Source organism: Caretta caretta, chromosome 6, assembly GCF_965140235.1.
Source record: "Caretta caretta isolate rCarCar2 chromosome 6, rCarCar1.hap1, whole genome shotgun sequence".
Taxonomy (NCBI): domain Eukaryota; kingdom Metazoa; phylum Chordata; order Testudines; family Cheloniidae; genus Caretta; species Caretta caretta.
The window spans coordinates 59,389,294-59,410,638 of NC_134211.1; the positions used below are offsets into that span (position 1 = coordinate 59,389,294).

General features: G+C 46.3%; 1 protein-coding gene across 4 annotated transcripts in view; it reads right to left on the bottom strand.

The window, feature by feature from the left end:
* Positions 1-21,345, bottom strand: part of MYBPC3 (myosin binding protein C3) — a 135,976-nt gene that overhangs the window by 92,553 nt on the left and 22,078 nt on the right. For 2 of the 4 annotated variants that reach the window (XM_075129620.1, XM_075129621.1), the window contains exons 6-11: positions 19,779-19,896; positions 17,522-17,570; positions 14,798-14,842; positions 12,737-12,793; positions 12,414-12,473; positions 453-476 (exon numbers count right to left, since the gene is read on the bottom strand). In XM_075129620.1, coding sequence (XP_074985721.1) covers positions 453-476; positions 12,414-12,473; positions 12,737-12,793; positions 14,798-14,842; positions 17,522-17,570; positions 19,779-19,896 — 353 coding nt within the window. The remainder of the gene's footprint in view (positions 1-452; positions 477-12,413; positions 12,474-12,736; positions 12,794-14,797; positions 14,843-17,521; positions 17,571-19,778; positions 19,897-21,345) is intronic. The other 2 variants (XM_075129622.1, XM_075129623.1) reach the window with 2 other exon arrangements.

The window sequence follows — 21,345 nt, forward strand, 5'->3', positions numbered from 1 at the left end:
CCCCATTTTAAAGATGGGGAACTGAGGCACAAAGATGAGTTTCCTAAGATCACCCGTGAAATCTGTGGCAGAGCCAGGAAATGAGCCCAGATCTTCTGAGGCCCACGCTCATGTCTATAAGATAGAGACTCACTTCTTATCTCCCAGGATTCCTTCTCTTTATTAAAGTGAGGCCTGGTTCATCTTTAAAAGTGAAGATCAGTTTTGTGATGGGAAGGTTGTCTATAATCAGTTCTTAGAGTTGAAAGACACTTAGATTGGCAGGTTCTGGCTAGCAAGACACTATTTACAATGGGCCACTCAGCTTATGGATTGCCCAAAGAGCTGGTGATTATGGGAGAGTTAACTTGTGGTACAGTAGGACCCGAATGAGAAGTAGGCTGATCTGCTGTGTGAAAAACATTATGCTCCTGTCATAGTATATATTATTTGAAGATTGATTAAAAACTTACCGATTTACTGAGCGCAAGAAGCTGCTGGACTCGAGAGCGATGCAGAGAAGCATTTGGAAAAGCAAGCAGCATCCCCATGGGCAGGAAAGAGGGCAACATGTGTTAATACAACAGAGCCATCATCATCTCCACCCTTAGCAGAAAAAGCCTGCATTTCAGCAGCAGGGAGATGGATATATTGCACTGAAATATACTCAAGAAGAAATGCATTTTTCTAGTGAAATCAGCCTCATTCTGTAGAGTTCCATCTTACAGTTTATATTGCAGATGTAAACACCACAATTTATTTCTGCTACTGGTAGATGGCCTCATAGGGCAAAGTGAGACTATTTACGTCACTATCCTCATTCCAAAAATGAACCTTCTGCCTGACATCTTTCAATGGATTTCTCACAAAAGACGGTATGGTGAATTCCTTTGAAGGATGAGGGAGGTATGACAAGACATGCAGGCTCCAGAATCCTGGAGGGAAAATCAGCACCTCTTAGAACTCCTTTTAGGTGGAGCTTGTTTCCAGGATCAAGCAGATTCCAGTGCAGCAGAATATACCCATGTAATAAGGCTGTGTTCAGTAATGAATCCCAGGCCCTTCCCCTCCCCCAAATCATACACAAGCTATGAAGCATGCAGTGAAGGGAAACTTAGAGGACTCTTTAGTTTTGTTTTCATTTATATGATATACTGTGAATGTCTACAGAGAAGGAATATCTCCCATTAATCTCCGTGAGGAATGTCACTGCATGAAAGGAGCATGGAGGGTTAGTGGGGTCAGTCTAGGGAGCATCTTTAACAAGGTGGTTCTAATATTCCAGTGTTTTTCTTAGGAAGGTGTTTGTAACAGGATTTCTACTATTATTATCGTGCCGCAATCGAGTGTCAGGGTTTCCAGTATCCATGTCCAGCTTGGAGCTTGCACTTCAGTCATTCTGAGCTGAAACTTGGCATGTAAAGTCTTATACTTAGAGAATTGTTCTTTAAGGTGGTTTAACATCCTCTATTACCGGGATTGACTGGTTGGATCTCCAGCCAGTATTCTGTTACAAATACGGGCCACAGTGGAGATGTTTCTTCACTAGAGCATATCTACGTCCTCCAGAAATTCAGCCAGCTCCCTCCCCACTACATATCCCCACTGGTTTCTTTGTGTCTGGTAAATTATTTGTATTTTGCCTAGCAAGGCACAATTAAAAATTGTGCCCTGCCAACCAAAAGAACAGGCCATTTACCAGATAGTCTAAGATCTTTCAACATACGAAGCACTCTGAACTAGCTAGCTCTTGATAATGTGAACAAGCAACATTTATAATACTGTCTAAATACATGTTTCCTAGTTATAAATGTAAGGTTTGCATTGGAGCAATTATGCTCTGAGGAAACAGTGGCTCAAAAATAAGTATAGAATCATAGAACGTAAAAAAAACCCTATTAGGTCAAATCTAGTTTCTCTCTCCAGCTAACCTATATGCACTGTCCACCTGAAAGTTTAAGGTAGGATTATTCATATTGTGTTCAAATACATTGTCTAGGTTATTTTTTAAACGCAAATAAGTCTTCCACTTTGGAGATTGTTCCCCAACCAAATACATCTCATTGTCAAGATGGTCTCCCTAATATTCAACTTAAATTTTCCATTGTTCAGTTTCATCCCATTATTTCTGGTTATACTCAGTTGGAGCACCTGAAACAACTCCTCTCCATTCCTGGTGTTTATATCCCTCTATAATTATAGAGAATTATCTTATCCACCTTAGTTATTGTGTAGCCAAGCTATATATATATATTTTTTGTAATATTGCCTCATTCATGTAAACCATATCATCATCTGTGGACTGGACTTCATGCCTGTGGGAAGTTGGTAGAGGTGCTTTCTTAAATTATAACTCATTTTAAAAATATTTGGGGTAAAGGCTATTGGCTATTCCCTTGCAGTCAATGACACTGCACCTGTTTACACAAGCAGAGAATTTGGCCAATTGTCTCCCTCTCTGTTTTGTACTTGGTCATGTAATCCAATGTTGTTGCATAAATAATAACTGAAACAAAAATCCCACAGCACTTGTAAGGACTAATGAGATCTTGCTGTGGGTCCTGCAAGACTTACCTTTAAGTAGTTGGTATTGTATATACATCCAAAATATTTATATAACTGAATAAAAATCATGCATCAAGAATCCCTAACTGTGTCAAGCCCACCCTAAACCCATGTTTATGTGAACTAAAATGCAAGGAACCTGAATGTTCCCCAAAGTGCAATCTCAGCCTTGTTTGTAAAGAGCAAGTGTTTTGTAACTCTCCAGAGCATGGACTGGCTTGTAAATTGCCACTACATAATAAAAAAGCTATTTTACAGCCAAGATCACCATTTAAATAGTGTAGAATTGAGCACTTAGAAGCAGGAAAGTCCTGTTCATAACCCTTCAGAATTCATGTCCCTGTCTCCTCCAGTAAGTTCCGGGCTTCATGTTTCCCCATTTCTAATGCTCCCTGTCACCACTTTAACTTTATTAAAACATTCTTTTAATTCCAGTAAGGATTTGTAGTATTCACAGAAATAGACTGACCTCTCCCACCCAGCTGGAGTAACATCCTCCCAGGCTAAGCATTTCAGGAAGGGGAGTGCTCTTAATGTGGTGACTTTGGTCTCCTTAGGTTTCTGTTGCCCTAAAGTCATTCTCCCTGATGTTGAGGGTCTTAGCTGCAGGGATCACCTCGTAGGTTGACCGTGCACTTGAGGACATGAAGATGAAGCTCAGTGAACCTGCTGTTAACAGAACAGGCAGCTGATATTTTTTTAAACGTGTGAGGATGTTAAAAATAGTTTTGTACATCCCAGAGATGGTTCCTTCCTATCCTGTTACCCTGGATTGCTTACTTCCTATCCTGTTACCCTGTCAGCTGTCATCTCTTTCAAGGTCTCTTCACTATCCTATTTAATACTAGTGTGAAAACTGTTCCCTTCCCCTTCCCCATGACCTATCTGTGGCCTATGGCACCTGTGTGTCAACACCAGCTAATTAAATTACAGTGGCCAGAAAATACAACTCCTGTACAATATAAAATGAAGTTTTCTCCGTGACAGTGAACATGTGCGTCATCTGGGTAAAGTAGTACTTGATGATGGGTAAGGTGGAACAGAAGTAGAAGGTGATGGCAGAGGTGTCATTCCTGCATTCTGTCTCTCTGCAGTTCTTGAGAGTTCTTCAACATGTTTGTTTCTCCAGTTGTGTTTTCAAAGGAGCATATATTCACCCCATAAAAAGGCTTGGTGTCTTCCAGGAGTTATTAATGTGGAGTAAAAATGCAGTGATAGTTAAAAGCATAATTTCCTGAGTCATGGTTTTTAGTTTAATATTAATGATAACTAACTAACCCAGTAGGTCAAAAATCATGAAAGTACTGGAGATTATTCTCTCTCTTTTATTTATTTATTTATTTTAAAAAATTCTGTCTGTACTTGCTGTTCACTAAAATTGATCATGAAAGCAGAAGGAAGGCTCCATTAGAGGTGTTCTGAACTCCTACACTACCCTCTTCTCCCAGCTTGTGTCACTTTAGGGAATGGTACAGAGCAATGTTTCTCAACTTTCCAGACTGGCAAACCTTATTTGAAGTAAAAATGCTTATGACCCCCTTCATTTATTCTAAACTAAGAGTTAAAAATCCACACAACTGCTACCAAAACTACTGCATTTGGCCTCACAAACTCTGAAGGCTTTGGCCATTCTGAAGTTACTCTGGAATTTTTATTGTCTTTGCTTTAGAATTGTAATAACATTTTCAGTCTCTTGCTTCCCCCATGATTGCTTTATCTGACCCCTCTGGAGGTCATCATGACCCACCAGTTGAGAAACAACTGGTATAGAGGTAATGGCTCTGGACAGTTCAATTACTGTAGTTCCAGCCTCTCCCAGCAGGCTCCACCTATTTAGGAATGCTGTCTATGATGGCATTATGAGGGCAGAGTCCCTATCTAGTTGGCACAGTAGTATGTGGTATATCTGAAAATAAATGAGGCCCATGAGGTAGAAATTTACAGACTGCAAGTTCAATCCTGTATTTCTAAGAGTTCTGCTACTTGCTTTCTACTGGATCTTAATCTACATAAACACAGTTCCATTCTATTATAAATGGAGCCAAAACACAGGAGCAGAGACTGAGGCCAGAATCAAGAACAGAGAGTTGGCTAAATAGCGCATTGAGGAAAACTTGAAACAGTTAACTACGTATAACTTGGCAAGAAAAAGCAACTCAGGAACATCTGTCAATAATAATTTGCAGTTTTTAAATATTGAGGGAGAGGAATAGTCAGAGGTGAAAGTAAGTCGGTATGCCCCGGTATGGCGTACCAGCAAGAGCCGGTGCACCGTACTGGGGCAGCCCGGCTTCTCCAGGGGGCAATTTAAAGGGCCTGGGGCTCCCAGCAATGGCTGGAGCCCCAGGCCCTTTAAATTGCCTCCAGAGCCCCACTGCTAGAGCCCTGGAGTAGCGGCTGCAGGGCTCCGGCAGCTATTTAAAGGGCCTGGGGCTCCCCTGCTTCTACCACCCAGGCCCTTTAAATAGCCACTGGAGCCCCGCTGCCGCTACTCCAGGGCTCCGGTGGCTATTTAAAGTACCAGGGCAGTAGAAGCAGGGGAGCTGCGGGCCCTTTAAATAGCCCCCAGAGCCCTGGGGTACCGGAGGCTCCAGGAGCTATTTAAAGGGCTGGGTCTCCAGCTGCCTCTGCCGCCCTGGTTCTTTAAATAGCCGCTGGAGCCCCGTCGCTTCCCCAGGGCTCCGGGGGCTATTTAAAGGGCCAGGGCAGTAGAAGAGGGGGCCCCCGGGCCCTTTAAATAGCCCCCGGAGCCCCGGCTGCTGCTGGTACCCCGGTGGGGGGGCACTTACCTTACAGGGTGGGCTGGGGCTGGCTCTGACCCCCTCAATCCTGCCCCTTCCACCCTAGGCCCCACCCCTTCCAGGGGCCAGAGCAGGCCCCAGAGTACCGGTAAGTCACTCAATTTACTTTCACCCCTGGGAATAGTGCGTGGTGATCCTCAGGAATATATGTAGCAGCAATTACATGAAGATGAGCAAAGGAAACTTTAGTTGTAAAGCAAGGGAGATCTACCAGACTATGAAATAATTTTCTATGGAAAGTGGTGGAAGCTCCATCACATGGAATGTTTAAGAGTATACTGAACAAAACATTTTAATATATAGTCTTCTTTGAGTGCTTGTTCATGTCCATTCCAATCGGGTGTGTGCGTACTGTGTGCACGCCAGCCGAAAGATTTTTACCTTAGTAGCGTCCGTAGGGTCAACCTGGGCGCCCCTTGGAGTTGCACCTTCATGGCAATATATATTTTCACCCAATATAGGGTCCTGTCGATCCCCCACCCTTCCAGTTCCCTCTTACTGCCGGTGACGGCTAGCTGGAACAACTGTCACTCTTGCTTTGCAGGCGCTTTTGGAAGCTTCCTCTTCAGTCTTCATTGTTAAATAGTTGTAAATAGTTTGTTAGCTGTTGTGATTCTTGGGGTTTCCCCCCACAACAACATTTTCCCTGGTTCTGGGGTATGCCCCGGTCCCCAGGGTTCAAACTCTGCGAGGACTGTAACAAGTTTATGCCCAAGAGTGACCTGCATCTTCTTGTCTACGGTGCCTTGGGGAGAGCCACCAAAAGGACAAGTGCAGGATCTGCAAGGATTTTCGCCTTAGGACCCTTAAAGACTGGGATCAAAGACTTAAGATCCTGCTAATGGAAATGGCATTCTAACCCCAGGTCCGCAGAACTGACGCCATGCACTTCCTCGATGGTCCTCAACGCTCCGGCGCTGACGGTGTGCGAGCTGTTGCCGAGCAAGAATCCTAAGGTCTCATGGCACCGCCACAGCTCTGCCCATAAAAAACCCTCTTCGGTGTGGCACCGTTCTCAGTCCCCAGTGCCACAAAAGAAGAAAAGGCTGGATAGCGGTCGCTTTCCCCATCTAAAGACCAAGGGACCTGTGGCATCGAAGAGTGTCTCGAGCCAGGCCACCTCGTCTCTCCAGTCCACCAGGGTCTCATTGACTCCTGCCCTGCCTGGGGTTCAGTTGAGTCCCCGGACTGCCATGGTGATGACCTCCGGCTCCCCTTGATGCCAGAAGCATTCGAGGCAGCCAAGGACCTTATACGCCTCACAGCGCCATCCTCCCCGCAGAGGAGAGACAAGTAACCGGTGAGTGCGCGGCTCCAGTTTCAGTCAAGGGGCAAACCAGTGATGATGGCACGCTGATTTCCATCCCCGGTGCACCTCTCCCCCGCACGGCCCACCCACACAGGGGAGCTGCACCGGTCCCCGACCTCTCAACACCGCTCTCCGGCAGCCCAGAGTACCACTCCTCCGTGGTCCTCCTACTCGGAGACCTCAGAGGTGGAGGCAGAGTCCTATTGCTCCGATAGGACCAGGAGCAGGAAGTCCAGATCCCTCCATGACCATGAGCCCTACCCGGCACCATGGCCTCCGCAGTGGCAGCCTTTGACATAGTGGCCCTTTTGGACACCCTGGGCGTATCACCAGAGCCAGGGACAGATCCACAGCTCAAGATCCAGGTTGGCATTGGTGTCCTCGGCATCCTTCGTCCCACCGCCAGCACCGCTGGCAGCAGCACCGCCAACAGAAGCGCCGCCAACATCACAGTTGTCCCCTACAGCTCCGGCACCGACTCTCCCATCAGCAGCACCATTGGCGGCTACAGCATCGGTACCACTGGTGTCAACTATATCAGTACCGCCAGAACCAAAACTTTGGCACCGCCTGCCTCAGCACCGATATTTCCACCCCCAGCAGCTCCGGCACCACAAGCTTCGGAATACCACTTGCCATGAGACCCACAGGGCGCTGAAGGGAGTGAGCAGAGCCCGCTGCCAGGCCTCTCCTTCTCATCCTCCCCAGATGAAGCTGTGGCAGGGATGTCAACGGCCCCAGCTCTGGACGATAACAGGGTACTCCAGCAGCTCTTAAGTCACGCTGCCCAGAACCTGGGCATACAGGCGGAGGAGGTTGTGGAGGAATCTGACCCTGTCATCGACATCCTTACACCCTCCAGTCCCTCTCATATCACCTTGCCTTTAATAAGGACGATTACAGAGACAACAAAAACCCTATGGTATGGCAGACCCCTACATCTCTGGCTTCTACAGCCAAGAGGAACAAGAGGTGGAACCTTGTCCCCTCTAAGGGATATGAACATTTATACACCCACCAAACCCCCAACTCCCTCGTCATTGACGCCGCCAATCAACGAGCGTGCCAGGGCTACCTGGGACCCTCCCCTAAGAACAGGGAGGCAAAAAGACTTGACCTCTTTGGCAGGAAGGTTTATTCCACTGCAGGACTACAGCTCTGCGTTGCAAATCAACAGGCCATCGTGAGCAGATATACACACAACACATGAGCTGTGATGGCCAAATTTGCGGAGCTACTGCCTCAGGACTCTTGTACAGAGTTCTTGGCACTGGTGGAGGAGGGAAAGCTGGTCTCCTGAGCTTCCTTACAAGCGTCATTGGATGCAGCAGGTGCAGCCTTACGTACTATGGCAACGGGGGTTGTAATGAGGAGGGGTTACTGGTTGCAGGTCTCTGGTCTCCCTCATGAGGTCCTGCAAACAATCTAGGACCTCCCCTTTGAGGGTTCAGCCCTTTTTTCCAATAGGATGGATAAAAGACTCCATAGCCTAAAAGACTCAAGGGCCACCCTTAGATGTTTGGGGCTCCCTACACCAGCCACTCAATGTAGGCATTTCCAGCCACAGCCTCCCTCTGGGTTCTACCAAGTTCAGAACTGCCAAGACGCTCCTTGTAGGAGGAATAGAAGCAGTAGAAGGTGGCAGCACCCCTCCTCAGGCCAAGGCTTGGGCCAGCCCAAGCCACCCCCCAACCTCAGACCACCCTTTTGAAGGTGTGGTCAAGGATGGCACACCAGTACTGCAACTGGATCCAACCTCTTACCTTTTCGTCCTGACTGTCCCCTTTCTATTGTGCACGGTCATGTATCACCTTGGACCACTGGGTGCTCTGCATGGTAGAGAGGGGATTTTCCATCCAATTCTGTGCCCTCCCAGCCCCCTTCCCCATCCCTCTTCAGGGACCCCTCTCATGAGCAACTTCTCATGCAGGAAGTGCACTCGCTTCTCTTGGTAGGGGCAGTGGAAGAGGTTCCTCAGGAGCAAAGGGGCAAGGGCTTCTATTCCCAGTATTTCCTAATATCGAAAGCCAAGAGTGGCCTCAGGCCAATTCTGGACCTGCGAGAACTCAACAAATTCAACAAGAAACTCAGGTTCCGCATGGTCTCTTTGGCCTCCATTATCCCCTCATTAGATCCAGGAGACTGGTATGCCACTCTCGACTTGAAGGACACGTACTTTCACATAGCGATAATTCCACCTCACAGAAGATATCTCAGGTTTGTGGTGAACAACAGCCACTATCAGTTTACTGTCAGCAGCACCTCGGGTATTCACCAAGTGCATGGCAGTCGTCGCGGCGTTCCTGCGCAAGCGGCAGGTACAGGTGTTCCCATACCTTGACGACTGGCTGATCAAAGGCCACTCCAGATCTCAAGTGGAAGCACAGGTTGGCTTCACAAGAAGGATGTTCAACGAACTGGGTCTCCTTCTAAACGAGGCCAAAATGACACTGTCCCTGGTGCAAAGGATAGAGTTTATAGGAGCTGTACTATACTCGACTCAAGCCAGAGCATACCTCCCAGAAGCCAGATTTCGGTCACTGGGTGACATCATATGGGGCCTCAGGCAGTCCCCCACCACTACAGCAAGGAATTGCCTGAAACTTCTGGGGCATATGGCCACGTGTATTTATGTAGTACAGCATGCCAGACTTAGACTTCGCCAACTCCAGTCATGGCTAGCGTCAGTATATCAACCGTCTTGGGACACTTTGGATAGCATGGTAACCCTGCCTCACCCAATACTAGACTCCCTCCTGTGGTGGCTCGACCCACAGGTAGTATGTGCAGGAGTCCCCTTCACCAGCCCCCAGCCATCCCTCTCATTAGTGACAGATGCGTCAGATCTGGAATGGGTGGGCACATTTGGGAGACCTCATGACACAAGGCCTCTGGTCTCAGGCACAGTGAGGTCGGCCTATCAAGGTCAGAGAACTGAGAGCGGTGCGCCTGGCATGCCAGGCTTTCAGAGTCTATATATCAGGGAGATGTGTATCAGTCCTCACGGACAACACCATGGCAATGTTTTATATCAACAAAGGGGGTGCATGCTCCTCTCCCCTGTGCCATGAAACCCTCATGCTGTGGGACTTCTGTGTAGAGTACTTGATATACCTGCAAGCATCACATCTCCCTGGGATACAGAACGAGCTGATGGACAGTCTCAGCCGGTCTTTTCATGGCCACGAGTGGTCGCTCTGGCCGGACATAGTGAGCTCAATCTTCCAACTCTGGGGTTTTCCCCAAATAGACCTGTTTGCCACACAACGCAACAGGAAGTGTCAGCTATTCTGCTCCTTCCTGAGTCACAACTCAGGCTCCATTGCGGATGCATTCCTGTTTCCACGAGGAGGCCGTCTCCTATACGCGTTCCCGCCAGTTCCTCTCGTTCACAAGGTGCTCCTCAAGAGCCACAGGGACCGAGCCCTGGTGATACTGATAGCTCTGGCCACACCAGCACTGGTACACATCACTCCTGGAAATGTCCGTAGCAACTCCGGTCACCCTACCACTCGTCCCGGACCTAGTCACACAGGATCACGGCTGCCTCCGGCATCTGAACCGTGAATCGCTCCACCTCACATCGTGGAAGCTCCATGGCTGAATGTGGTGGAAGCTCCATGGCTGAATTGCTCTGATCAAGTCAGGCAAGTTCTTCTTGGTAGTAGAAAGCCCTCCACAAGGGCAACGTACCTTGCCAAGTGGAAGAGATTCTCCGTCTGGTCAGAGCAGCAGTCAGTCTCCGACACTTGCCTCGGTGCCATTTATACTGGAGTGCCTCCTCCATCTTAAGCAACAGGCACTGTCCATATCATTGATAAGGGTTCACTTGGCTGCAATCTCCGCCTTCCATCCGTGCAGATGGCTACTCAGTCTTCGCGAACCTGATGGTCGGCCGTTTCCTTAAAGGTCTCATAGACTATATCCGCAAGTATGACAGCCTATCCCGGCTTGGGACCTTAATCTAGTCCTTTTATGGACTGGCCACTGGTGACATGCTCCACTGCTTTATCTCTCATACAAGGTGGCATTTCTGGTGGCGATAACCTCAGCTAGGAGAGTGTCGGAGCTCAGGGCCCTTACATCAGAGCCCCCTTACACTGTATTCCATAAGGACAAGGTTCAACTCAGACCTCACCCGGCTTTTCTCCCTAAGGTTGTCTCCCAGTTTCACATCAACCAGGACATCTTCCTCCCAGTATTCTATCCTAAACCAAATTCCAGCTGCAGGGAGCAGAGGCTTCACTCATTGGATGTCCATAGGGCGCTACCCTTCTATATCGAGAGAAAGAAGCTGTTCCAAAAGTCTGTCCAGTTATTCGTGATGGTGGCCAATAGAATAAAAGGCCTCCCTGTGTCATCACAACATATCTTGTTGTGGATCATGTTGTGCATTCGGGAGTGTTACAACTTGGCGAAGGTGCCCACTCCGCCAATCACCGCACACTCCACCAGGGCTCAGGCCTCCTCAGCAGCATTCTTGGCACAGATCCCCACACAGGAAATCTGCAGGGCAGCAACATGGTCCTCCATACACACTTTCACCACGCTCTATTCGATCACTCAACAGACCAGAGATGACGCGGCCTTTGGAAGAGCTGTGCTCCAATCAGTTGATGACTCCGACCCCACCTCCTGAACTTTGGCTTGTGAGTCACCTGTTTGGAATGGACATGAACAAGCACTCGAAGAAGAAAAAACGGTTACTCACCTTCTCGTAACTGTTGTTCGTCAAGATGTGTTGTTCATGCCCATTCCAATACCCATCCTCCTACCCCTCTGTTGGAGCAGTCGGCAAGAAGGAACTGAGGGGGTGGGTGTTGGCAGGGATCTATATTGGGTGCCATGAAGGTGCAACTTCAGGAGGCGCCCAGGCCGACCCTACAGACGCTGCTAAGGGAAAAATCTTCTGGCTGGTGTGCACATGGCACGCACACACCTGATTGGAATGGACATGAACAATACATCTCGAAGAACAACAGTTACGAGAAGGTGAGTAACCATTTTTTGTGGGGAACAATCCTGCAGTGACTTCTAAATTAGGTGAATGGACTAATTGTGATCAAAGAAGTCTTTTCTATCTCTAATTTCTGTGCAAATGGGTTAGGAATATAGAACTGAAATCTTGGACTATTAAGAGAATCTGGAAACTGAAGCCTAATTTAAAAGTGCCTTTAAAAGAAAGGGGTGGTTGAAACATAAAAAGTGTAGGAGAGGACATGGATTGAATCTCCCCCCTCATTACTTCCAAGGGAACTAATTGTTTAAAAGCATTTCTGGACTGGAAATCAGTAGGTGATACCCTCCTCCAAGTTGTCGGGGTGTAGGGAATTTGCCATGCTCCACATGTGAGAAGGGGAGTCTCATGCATTATTCAAACCACATGAATCTTTTATTCAGTCTGTCTCATGCATTTTATAATGAGATGAAATAGAAATCTTACTCTCTGTCTTAGACAACAGAATCCGAAGCAGTGTGTCCAGATTGAGATGGCAGGATAAAAGAGGTAGGCAGATCAGAGGAAGGCAGTGAGGGATGAGAAAGGGAAGAGATGTCATAAAATTAAAAAAAAGGGGCGGGGGAAGTGGGAGAAGGCCAGAAATGGAAGCCAGGAAGAAGAGTCAGAATTGGAAAAGTCACAATTGTTTATAATAAACAGATTTTTGATTTCCCCAACTCTCCAATCCCAATGACAACTCAGGAGAATAGAAAACTCCAGACAAACACTACATCCCAAAGGCAGTTGTTCCAGTCCTTACATTTTTCCAGCAGAAGGCGCTGTAGAAGGCTTACAGCTACTCCAGTCCCAGTCTCTACATCTGTATTTTCACAAATAAAAAAAGGTGTGGTTTTTTTACAAGTTATCTATCTCTGTTGTAAGAGACACCTTTTTTACTGGTGAAGACACAATCTAGAGATGCAGTAAGAAATGGTGAAGTATTGCTGTCTGTGGAGAGGTCACAAATCTACCAGTCCCAGTTTCTCCATACTAGATGAACTTTAGGGTATGCTAAGGGAATTATGAATTGGTGGAACTTTAACTGGTTAGTTTATTGTTCTGAGATTGCGGATTTTCACTCACCTCTTTTTCAATAAGGCACTAAAATCCAGCTCTCCACCTTCTTCATGTCCCTCTGCACTGTACAGTAACAGAAAAATATAATAGTGTTGCAAGGAGATGGGGAATGAATTAGCCAGAATTATCTCATAAGCATAAGATGTATCATTGGAAGGGAAGTAGGAGATAGTTTCACAATGACTCTAGAATGTTCATTGGCATTGCAGCCATTTTCTTTTAGAAATCTGGAGATTCTCTCTTCCTATTTGTTGGCCTTTATATAGATTTAAGAAGTGCACTTACTGACCCTGAATTTCTCCTGCTCTGCTTACAGAGGAAATCCTACACTGTGACTAATTTAGTGGCACATAGTAATCTAGATTAGTAATCCCCCTTTGTAATAATTTGTAGTAATTGTAATCCCCCTTTTTCTGAATTAAAAGAAAAGATATCACACATATAATCAGTAGTCAGAATAAACACATTTCCCACATGCTCCAGGAAATTTGTGGAGCATTGCTGGGATCTTCCTTTAGAATCATAAGTGCTTTCTGGGGACTATAGAAAGTGCTTTAGAATCATAAGTGCTTTCTGGGGACTAGATGTGGGGATGTAGAAACTGTTTTATGAGTTGGGACAGCGTTAAGACAACAGTATCTTATGTATTTTTTTAATATGGCCCTCAAGTGACATCCTGTGTTGCATACATTATTGCTTTAAGAACACAGGAATTGCCATATTCAATCAGACTTGAGGTCCATGTTGCCCATTATTCTGTCTCCAATATTTGCCAGCACTGATTGCTTACAAGGAGATAATCTTGCTGAAGACAGGTATGCCAGTAGACAGTAGGCCAGAGAAACTCAAGGTGTCAGGAACAAATGCAAGAAACAGCCTCAACAGATTGAAATTTAGTAAACAATTTTGTTGATAAAGAGGGAATAGAATCCAGCTTCCACCTTCTGAGCTGCATTGACAGTGCCAGGTTAATTGGAGTCAACAGCAGTAAAAACTTATTTTAGTCAGATCTGATTCTTAACATGCATTGGGGAAAGCTCTTTTGATTACAAAAGTGCCATTTTTACATAATTGTTTTCAGACTAGAACAACACTGCATGGGCTAATTTTCCCTATGTGGTGCCTAGACACTCTAGTATGTTGATGGGTGTATTGACTGATAGATAAGAACAACTTGAATGGCAGAGGGCTTTAGTCATAGATAAAGTCACTAATGTAAGGCCAGATTTCAAAATAGCTCAAGGCTAGATTTTCAAATGGTTAGCACCCACAATTCAGGTAGATTTTTCTAAAGAATTGAGCACCTAGAAGCTCCTATGCATAGAATATCATAGAATCCTAAAATATTAGGGTTGGAAGGGACCTCAGGAGGTCATCTAGTCCAACCCCCTGCTGCAGGAGGAAATCCTCTGTATTCTGACACTTATGACCAGATTTTTCTAAAGATCTCAGCAGCCAATATGTTAAGTTCTTTGAAAATCCTTGCTATCTATTTTGAAAAAAGTAGCCACTTTTTCTGATGCCTAAATGGGAGCTGAGCTTTGTGGTTGCTGAGCTCTTCTGAAACTTCCTTAAATTGTAACTTCTGAAATGCAATTAAAGAGTTATAGAGTTGTAAAATAGGACATCTGAAAGCACTAGGAACAGAGGAGGATGGGATAGCACACAGGTATATTTTCATATCCAAGTGAGAATTTGTGTGGGAGCAGTGAGGGAGGTGTAATCAGGATGTGTGTATGATAGAAGGGCAGACGTGCATTCAGTTTGAGATTTTTCAGAGTCACAGTTCTTAGAGGATGCCATATGTCCAGCATGTGCTCTTCCTGTAAATGAATCTCTCTCACTGAAGCATCAAAGTGCTCTACTCTTCTCATTGCTTTATGCTTGTCTCACATGATCATTGTTTTTGTGTTTTCTAGCCACGTATAAGAGCTAAGTATTATTATTTATTTATTGTAATGAATTCAGATGTTCAAAATTAAATCTGCAACAAGTTCTGGTTCTCTTTACTGATCAGAGAGAGAGAGTTCATTGAGGCTTGGGACTGCTGGCAGAAACCTGGGCTACCTGAGACAGGCTGCAGACATCCGTCTTCCTCCTCCCACCAGGCTCCTGAGTGAGAGTCACAAAAAACAGCATTTTAGATTTATGCACTTCAGTTTAATCTCTGCAACCTTCTCATAGAATAAGTTAAGATCATCAAACTCCAAGCTCCGCTGGCAAGTATGCAGTAGTTTTAGAAGTGCTCTGTCCCAAAGGAGCCTTTTCCATTCCAAAAGGAGAATTGCTACTGCCTAGTCCATGCAGCTGCATGACATTCTAACCCTCCTGTACGTTCACAGCTTGTCGTAGGGAATATCCTGAGTCATCTACAAGTTTTTGCTTGGCTGTCAAAATACCTCCCTTCAGTTTCATAGAGACAAATGAATCCTAAATATCCTGCCAATCAAATGGGCCGGGCAATCTTGGGCCTTCATTGAATCATAGTCAGACTCTGCAAAAAGGTGTTGTGTAATGCAGTGTCTCTGTGTCTTACGTTCTGCTGGACAGTAAAGGCAGTAAATGAAAATCTGGTGCAGTCCCTTCACAGAGTCTTCCTAATACAGTCTAGTAAAGGAGGAAGGAATCTTCAGTCTTCAGCTCTGGCTCACTGACAGAGCAAAGATAAATATGGTTATTTGTTTTGTGACGGGGGTTTTGATGGGAAGGAGTTATGCTTCCTCCATGCTGACCAGAAACTCCCTAAATCCAAAAGATTTGTTAGGATTTTACACCCACATTGCACTCACTAGCACTAGATTTGTTGCTTTCGTTATCCTGCTAGCAGAAAGAGGAACTACTGAATGCTAAATAAAGGACAACAAAGGCTTGGCCATGTAGAATTATGTTCAAGTGGAACCAGCCTGTATCACAGCAGGACTGACCAGCTGCACATATGGATTCCATAGTTACTGTTTAGTTAAATTCTGCAAGACTTTTCTTGGTTCCTTGTGACAGAGTAGAGTGTAAAAGGCAGATCTCATATAATAATAACTTGTGGAAAAGCACAAGCAATTGACTGTGCTGGATTTTCTCCTGTATTAGGAAAATTGGTTCAAGTGAAATGTAAGTGCTGGAGTGATAAATTTCAGTGTAGCTATTGGGAGCACAGTAAAGATCATGTTAAAATTCCTTGAGGGATAGCACATATTGCCCTGAAGGACTGTACTTGTTACAGTTGATGGCTGTTGGAGTGATTTTTATTGATAACTTAGGGAAATAACACTCTGATTTACACACAAGATAAATGAGTGTTCAGTAATGAATACAGTTGCAAGTTACTTCCTAAACTTTACCAAAAATCTGTAACAGTTCTTTCAATTGAACCGGTAGAGGTCAGGGCAGCTTTATTAAGAGTTCCTAGGTCAATTGAGTATTTATTGCAGATGGGAAGAGTGGCCTTTCTCAACACCTAAGCAATGCCCTAGGGCTAGGGTTGCCAACTTTCTAATTGCAGAAAACCAAACACTCTTGCCCTGCCCCTTCTCCAAAGCCCACGCTCACTCTATCTCCCCTCCCTCAGTCACTCGCTTTCCCCCAGCCTCACTCACTCACTCATTTTCACCAGGCTGGGGCAGGGGATTGGGGTGTGGGAGAGGGTGAGGGCTCTGGGATGGGGCTGGGGATGAGGGATTTGAGGTGCAGGAAGAGACTCCAGGCTGGGGCCAAGGGGTTCGACATGTGGGAGGGGGCTCAGGGCTGGGGCAAGGGGTTGAGGTGCCGGAGGGGGTGCAGGGTCGGGAGGGAATTTGGGTGTGGGAGGGGGTTCTGAGCTGGGGCAGGGGCATGGGAGGGGGTTTGGGGTGCAGGCTCCAGGTGGCGCTGACCTCAAGCAGCTCCTGGGAAGTGGCAACATGCCTCTCCAGCTCCTAGGCAGAGGGGTGACCAAGGGGCTCTGCACGCTGCACACATGTGTCACCCCCACAGCTCCCATTGGCTGGGAACCATGACAAATGGGAGCTGCGGAGCCAGTGCTTGGGGCAGCGCCTGCGGGTGGGGGCAGCGCATGGAGCCCTCCTGGCCACCCCTCTACCTAGGAGTTGGAGAAACACGCCAGCTGCTTCCTGGGAGCTGCGTGGAGCTGGGCATGGAGCCTGCCTGCCTCGTGGGTGCTGCGGCCAACCAGACTTCTACTGGCCTGGACGCCTGGCAACCCTACATGTGGCTCTTAATAGTCTAGGAGGTGTATATATACCTGACCATTCACACATACATTCAAAATCTCATTGATTGCACTTGTAATAAAATTACAAAACATTAATAAAATTAAATATAACCATACTGTAATCAGCTATATAGTATTTATGTCCAAACTCTTGATCCCTGTCTAGTGTAAGAATGTCTTAAGACACAAGTGGATCCTCAGGCTCAACTAAACCATTTTGGAAAGCATTGCTTGGTCCAAGCCATACAGCCTGGATCATTAGCACAGGATCATTAGCGCCCCTGTTGACTTGTACCTGAAATACTCTTTTCACACTGTAGAAAAAATAATTAGTGCAATTCTTAGAGAAATTATGTTCATTATCTCTGAAATAATTGAAGATCGGGTTTGTTGTTGCATAGTAAGGAGCCAACCTCTTTTAGATGATGTCTGAGAGTCAAGGGTGGCATTTTAGCCTTAAAAACACTTACACTATAGACTTACATAAATCTTTGTAATAATAGCTATTTGTACAATAGTTTTTCTCTTACATGACCTTGTCTAGGAAGGTAATGAATTCCACATGGAAGCACAAGCTTCCTACTCACGTTCGTCGGAAGGCAGTGCGAATATCCATGTCTCCTGTTCCTGGTGCTTCTGATGTGGCATACAATGGAAAAGGAAGGTGGGAAAACAGTTGAGTGTGTTCTTGAAGAAGAGACAGCACCACTGCAAAAGTTTTTCCTTTCACGCCATTTTTGTTTCAAAGATCTTATATTTTAACTATGATTAATCACTTAGTGAACGGTAGCCATGGTTAGTGCAAGTAACTGTCTGGGGTTCTACCTCAAGCTTCACATTAATTTGTAGTTTGACAGTGGGAAAGTCGTATTGTGTTCTGTAAAATCTGGTCTGAATATTGACATAATGAATGCATTGAAATCCTCGGGTGAAAGGTGCTAGAGAACGTCCAAATGGATTATAGTTCATTAATGGTAATATTACCATCTGTGGAGGCAGAAAATAAATTCCCTTGATTAATAGAAGCATGGAGAGGTTTACAGCTGGGAAGCTGCGTATAAAGTGTTTGATTAATCTCCAATTTAAACCGGCTACTGCTGGCATAGCCTAGGGTAGAGAGCCTCCAGTGACTGAAAGTCAACCTATGCCCTATACCATCATGGGTCCTGCAGCCAACCAGTGCTGCTTCAGAAATGAGCAGTGCTGACTCAATGCATTCCTGGTCTGCCACTGCCTGTGAGGCATAGGCATCAACTCCATGGGTGCTCTGGTGCTCAATCACCTGTGTAAAAAAATAGGTGGTGCTCAGCACTCACCAGCCATAGTGGTTCCAGACCCAGGGCTGGCTGCCCACCAGTCAGCTGTTTGACAGGCCCCTGGGGCTGGCTGCTCCTTAGCAAGTGGCTGGTGGGAGGCGCTCAGGAAGGGAGCAGTGTGTGGGTGGAGGGGTCCTTGGGTGAGGGGGCAGAGCAGAGGCGGGAAGAGGCCCAGCAAGAGCAGGGCTTCCGAGTGGAATGGGGGTGGAGCACCCACTAGGAAAAACAAAAGTCAGTGCCTGTGCTGTGAAGCTCCTATGGAGCCCCAGTCACCAATTAAAGCTACCACTCCGCAACACAACCCCTGAGGAAGGAGAGTGGTGCAAATATTGAACTAGCAAGGGTGAACCATGCTCACACTGTTTTAGCGAAATCCCTGGTGACCCATTCTACACTGGAGGTAAATAGATAGTTAAATGTACTTCCCTTTTAATCACTGGCACACAAGAGCAACTGTTTAGAGTAAATCCCTTGCTAAAACTAGTCAACTATTCTTGTTGCAATTTTATACTGCCAGAAGCTCCTGCCGTGCTTGAATTTGGCCGGAGGAAAGGAAGTAATAGTGTTAGCTTTCTGAACTTTTCCAAGTTTTTTTTCCTTTTTCTTTTTAAATTTCCATGTTCAAGTACATAGCCTTTGGCAACCTAGAACTGGAGTTAATTCTCAGACTTTTAAAAATTTTTTTACTGAATTTAGTGCTCATGGAAGTGTGGGACTGAAGCCTGGATAAAGCCAAGGATAATACAGGCTAATTCTCCTTTTGCTTACTTCGTGTTGCTCTTTCAGTACATCTCAGTCCTGACTTGAATTACACACTACTTTTCTTTTTAGAGGCCACCCCCCTCCTTCATAGCCCTGCTAATGCATCTCAATCTGCATCTGTAGCACTCCTGCTATTCTAGTTTTGGGCCTACATAAATCTCTGCCAGTTTCTCTCAAACCTGACCTACACCCTCTTCTGGTGGCCACTGTTTCTTGGGGAGAGAGGTTACTCTGTACACAGGGAGGACAGAGTGGGAATAAGATAGAACCTAACTTAGCACAGGGGTGAAAGTAACATTAAACTCTTACCAGTATGGGGGCTCGGCTCTGGGCCCCTGGAAGGGGCGGGGCCTTGGGCAGAAGGGACTGGTCTGGGAGTCAGCCTCCCTCAGCCAGCCCATCCGCACTGCCTGGCCCGCACCACCCGGGGCTCCGGCAGCGATTTAAAAGGGCCCAGGGCTCCGGTTGCTGCCGCAGTAGCAGCGCCCGAGAGCCCCGGGCCCTTTTAAATCTCCGGCCCCAGGGCAGCAGCCCCTTTTGCCCTCCCCTCGCCCCCGTCGGCAGTCCGGGGAAGGGAGGGGCAACGACATTATAGTGCTGCCACGGCAGCGCTTTAAGCAGGGTCCTTTGCCATGGCAGCACTTTAATGTTGTCTCCGTATGGGCTGGTACCAGTGGCCACTTTTTACCGGTACGCCATACCAGCCTGTACCAGCCCACTTTCACCCTTGACTTAGCAACACATTTCTGTAATCATATAATCTTACCATTGACAATCAGGCTGAAGTTACAGCTATCAAACTTGTCCTTGGTAGATGCCTCACATCTATACCCCCCTGCATAAGTCATTTTTGCTTGGATAATGTGCATTTCATAGATGTAAACCTAAAAAAAAGATCAGCCCACAGAGCAAGGGAAGTTAGAAAATAAAAGGATAAAAATGCATAGAAACAAATATAGCATACTAGAACATTAACAGTGATAGACAAAGACTGGAATTCATTAAAAAACCCACTTTGTTCCCTGTATGTGCAACTCTGTCTCACTTGTGGCTGGGTGAGGAGTTGTCATAAAGGTAAAATTTCTCTAATCCATTTTGAACACTTAAAGGACATTATCTGCAGAGGTTTTCCAGGGGATAGGATGTTGATAGCAGCAAATCCTACTGTTGTACTTGTCTGTGATTGCATACATACAGACACCACACTCATCAGGTAAAGTAGCTGCACGCTTGTGGCCAAGGGGAACAGGTCCTCCATCTCCAAAAAATGTAGACCTCTATCTACAGCTAATAGAGCAGTTCCATAAATTCAGCCTTCGGAAGGATTGGTGTTACCGATGGGCAAATCTATCCTATTGCATCCAGTAGAGGGAAGTGGAGATGCATACACATAGCAAGTATATTACAAACCATAACGCTAGCGTGATCCCTACAGGAAGAGAGAGTGACGCACTACAGACTTCTTTGTGTTCCAGGTGTCTGTCTGTCTGTCTCTGGGCTAGAGTATTCACATTATAGATTCATTTATGGTGGGAATGGATTTTTGTTGATCGCTTTATGATAATTTACCCACTGTAATAAAGCAGTTAATTTCAGCACCAATGTATGGGTGGCTGAATATTCCTGTGAGGATAATTATGCAATAAGATCATGGAAATTGCCATACTAGTTGAGTTCAATGGTCCATCTAACTCAGGATCCTATCTCTGACAGTGACCGATACCAGCTGTCTGAGATTCAGGTGCAAGGAACCCTGGAGTAGGCAGTTATAGATTAACCTGCTGCAATGAGATGTTCAGCCCACACCACCCTTGAAGGGGTTAAAGTGGCTCAGAAGGGGCTAATTAACGTGATAGGCTGCACCTGGGGGAGACTGAGGCTTGATTGACAAGCACTAATTGAAGATGGGCCCATCTAGACAGGAGTAGGCACGGATTGTATAAAGCTGGGAGTGGAGAGCAGAAGAGGGCTGCACTGTGAAGGTCTGTAGTCACTCTCTTGTCCTAGTGAGGGGAGAAGAATGAAACCTGAAGGTAAAGAAAAGGAAACAGAAGGCCTGGGATCCTGACCCTTATGGAAGTGGTTTACCCAAAGGGGTGGTGGAGAAGAAAGCCTGTAGATGGCAAAGTAGGAAGAAGCCCAGGGAAACATTAGCAGGCAAGGTCTGTGCTGTTTGTAGGGTCCCTTGGTTGGAACCTGGAGTAGCAGGTGGGCCTGGTTCCCCCAGTGGGAAAGTGGCATAGTATTGAATGGGACAACAGGCTAGAATGGCACTTGGACACCTAGTCCAGTGAAACTTTTCTGGAAGGGAAAAACTGTATAATGACCTGGCT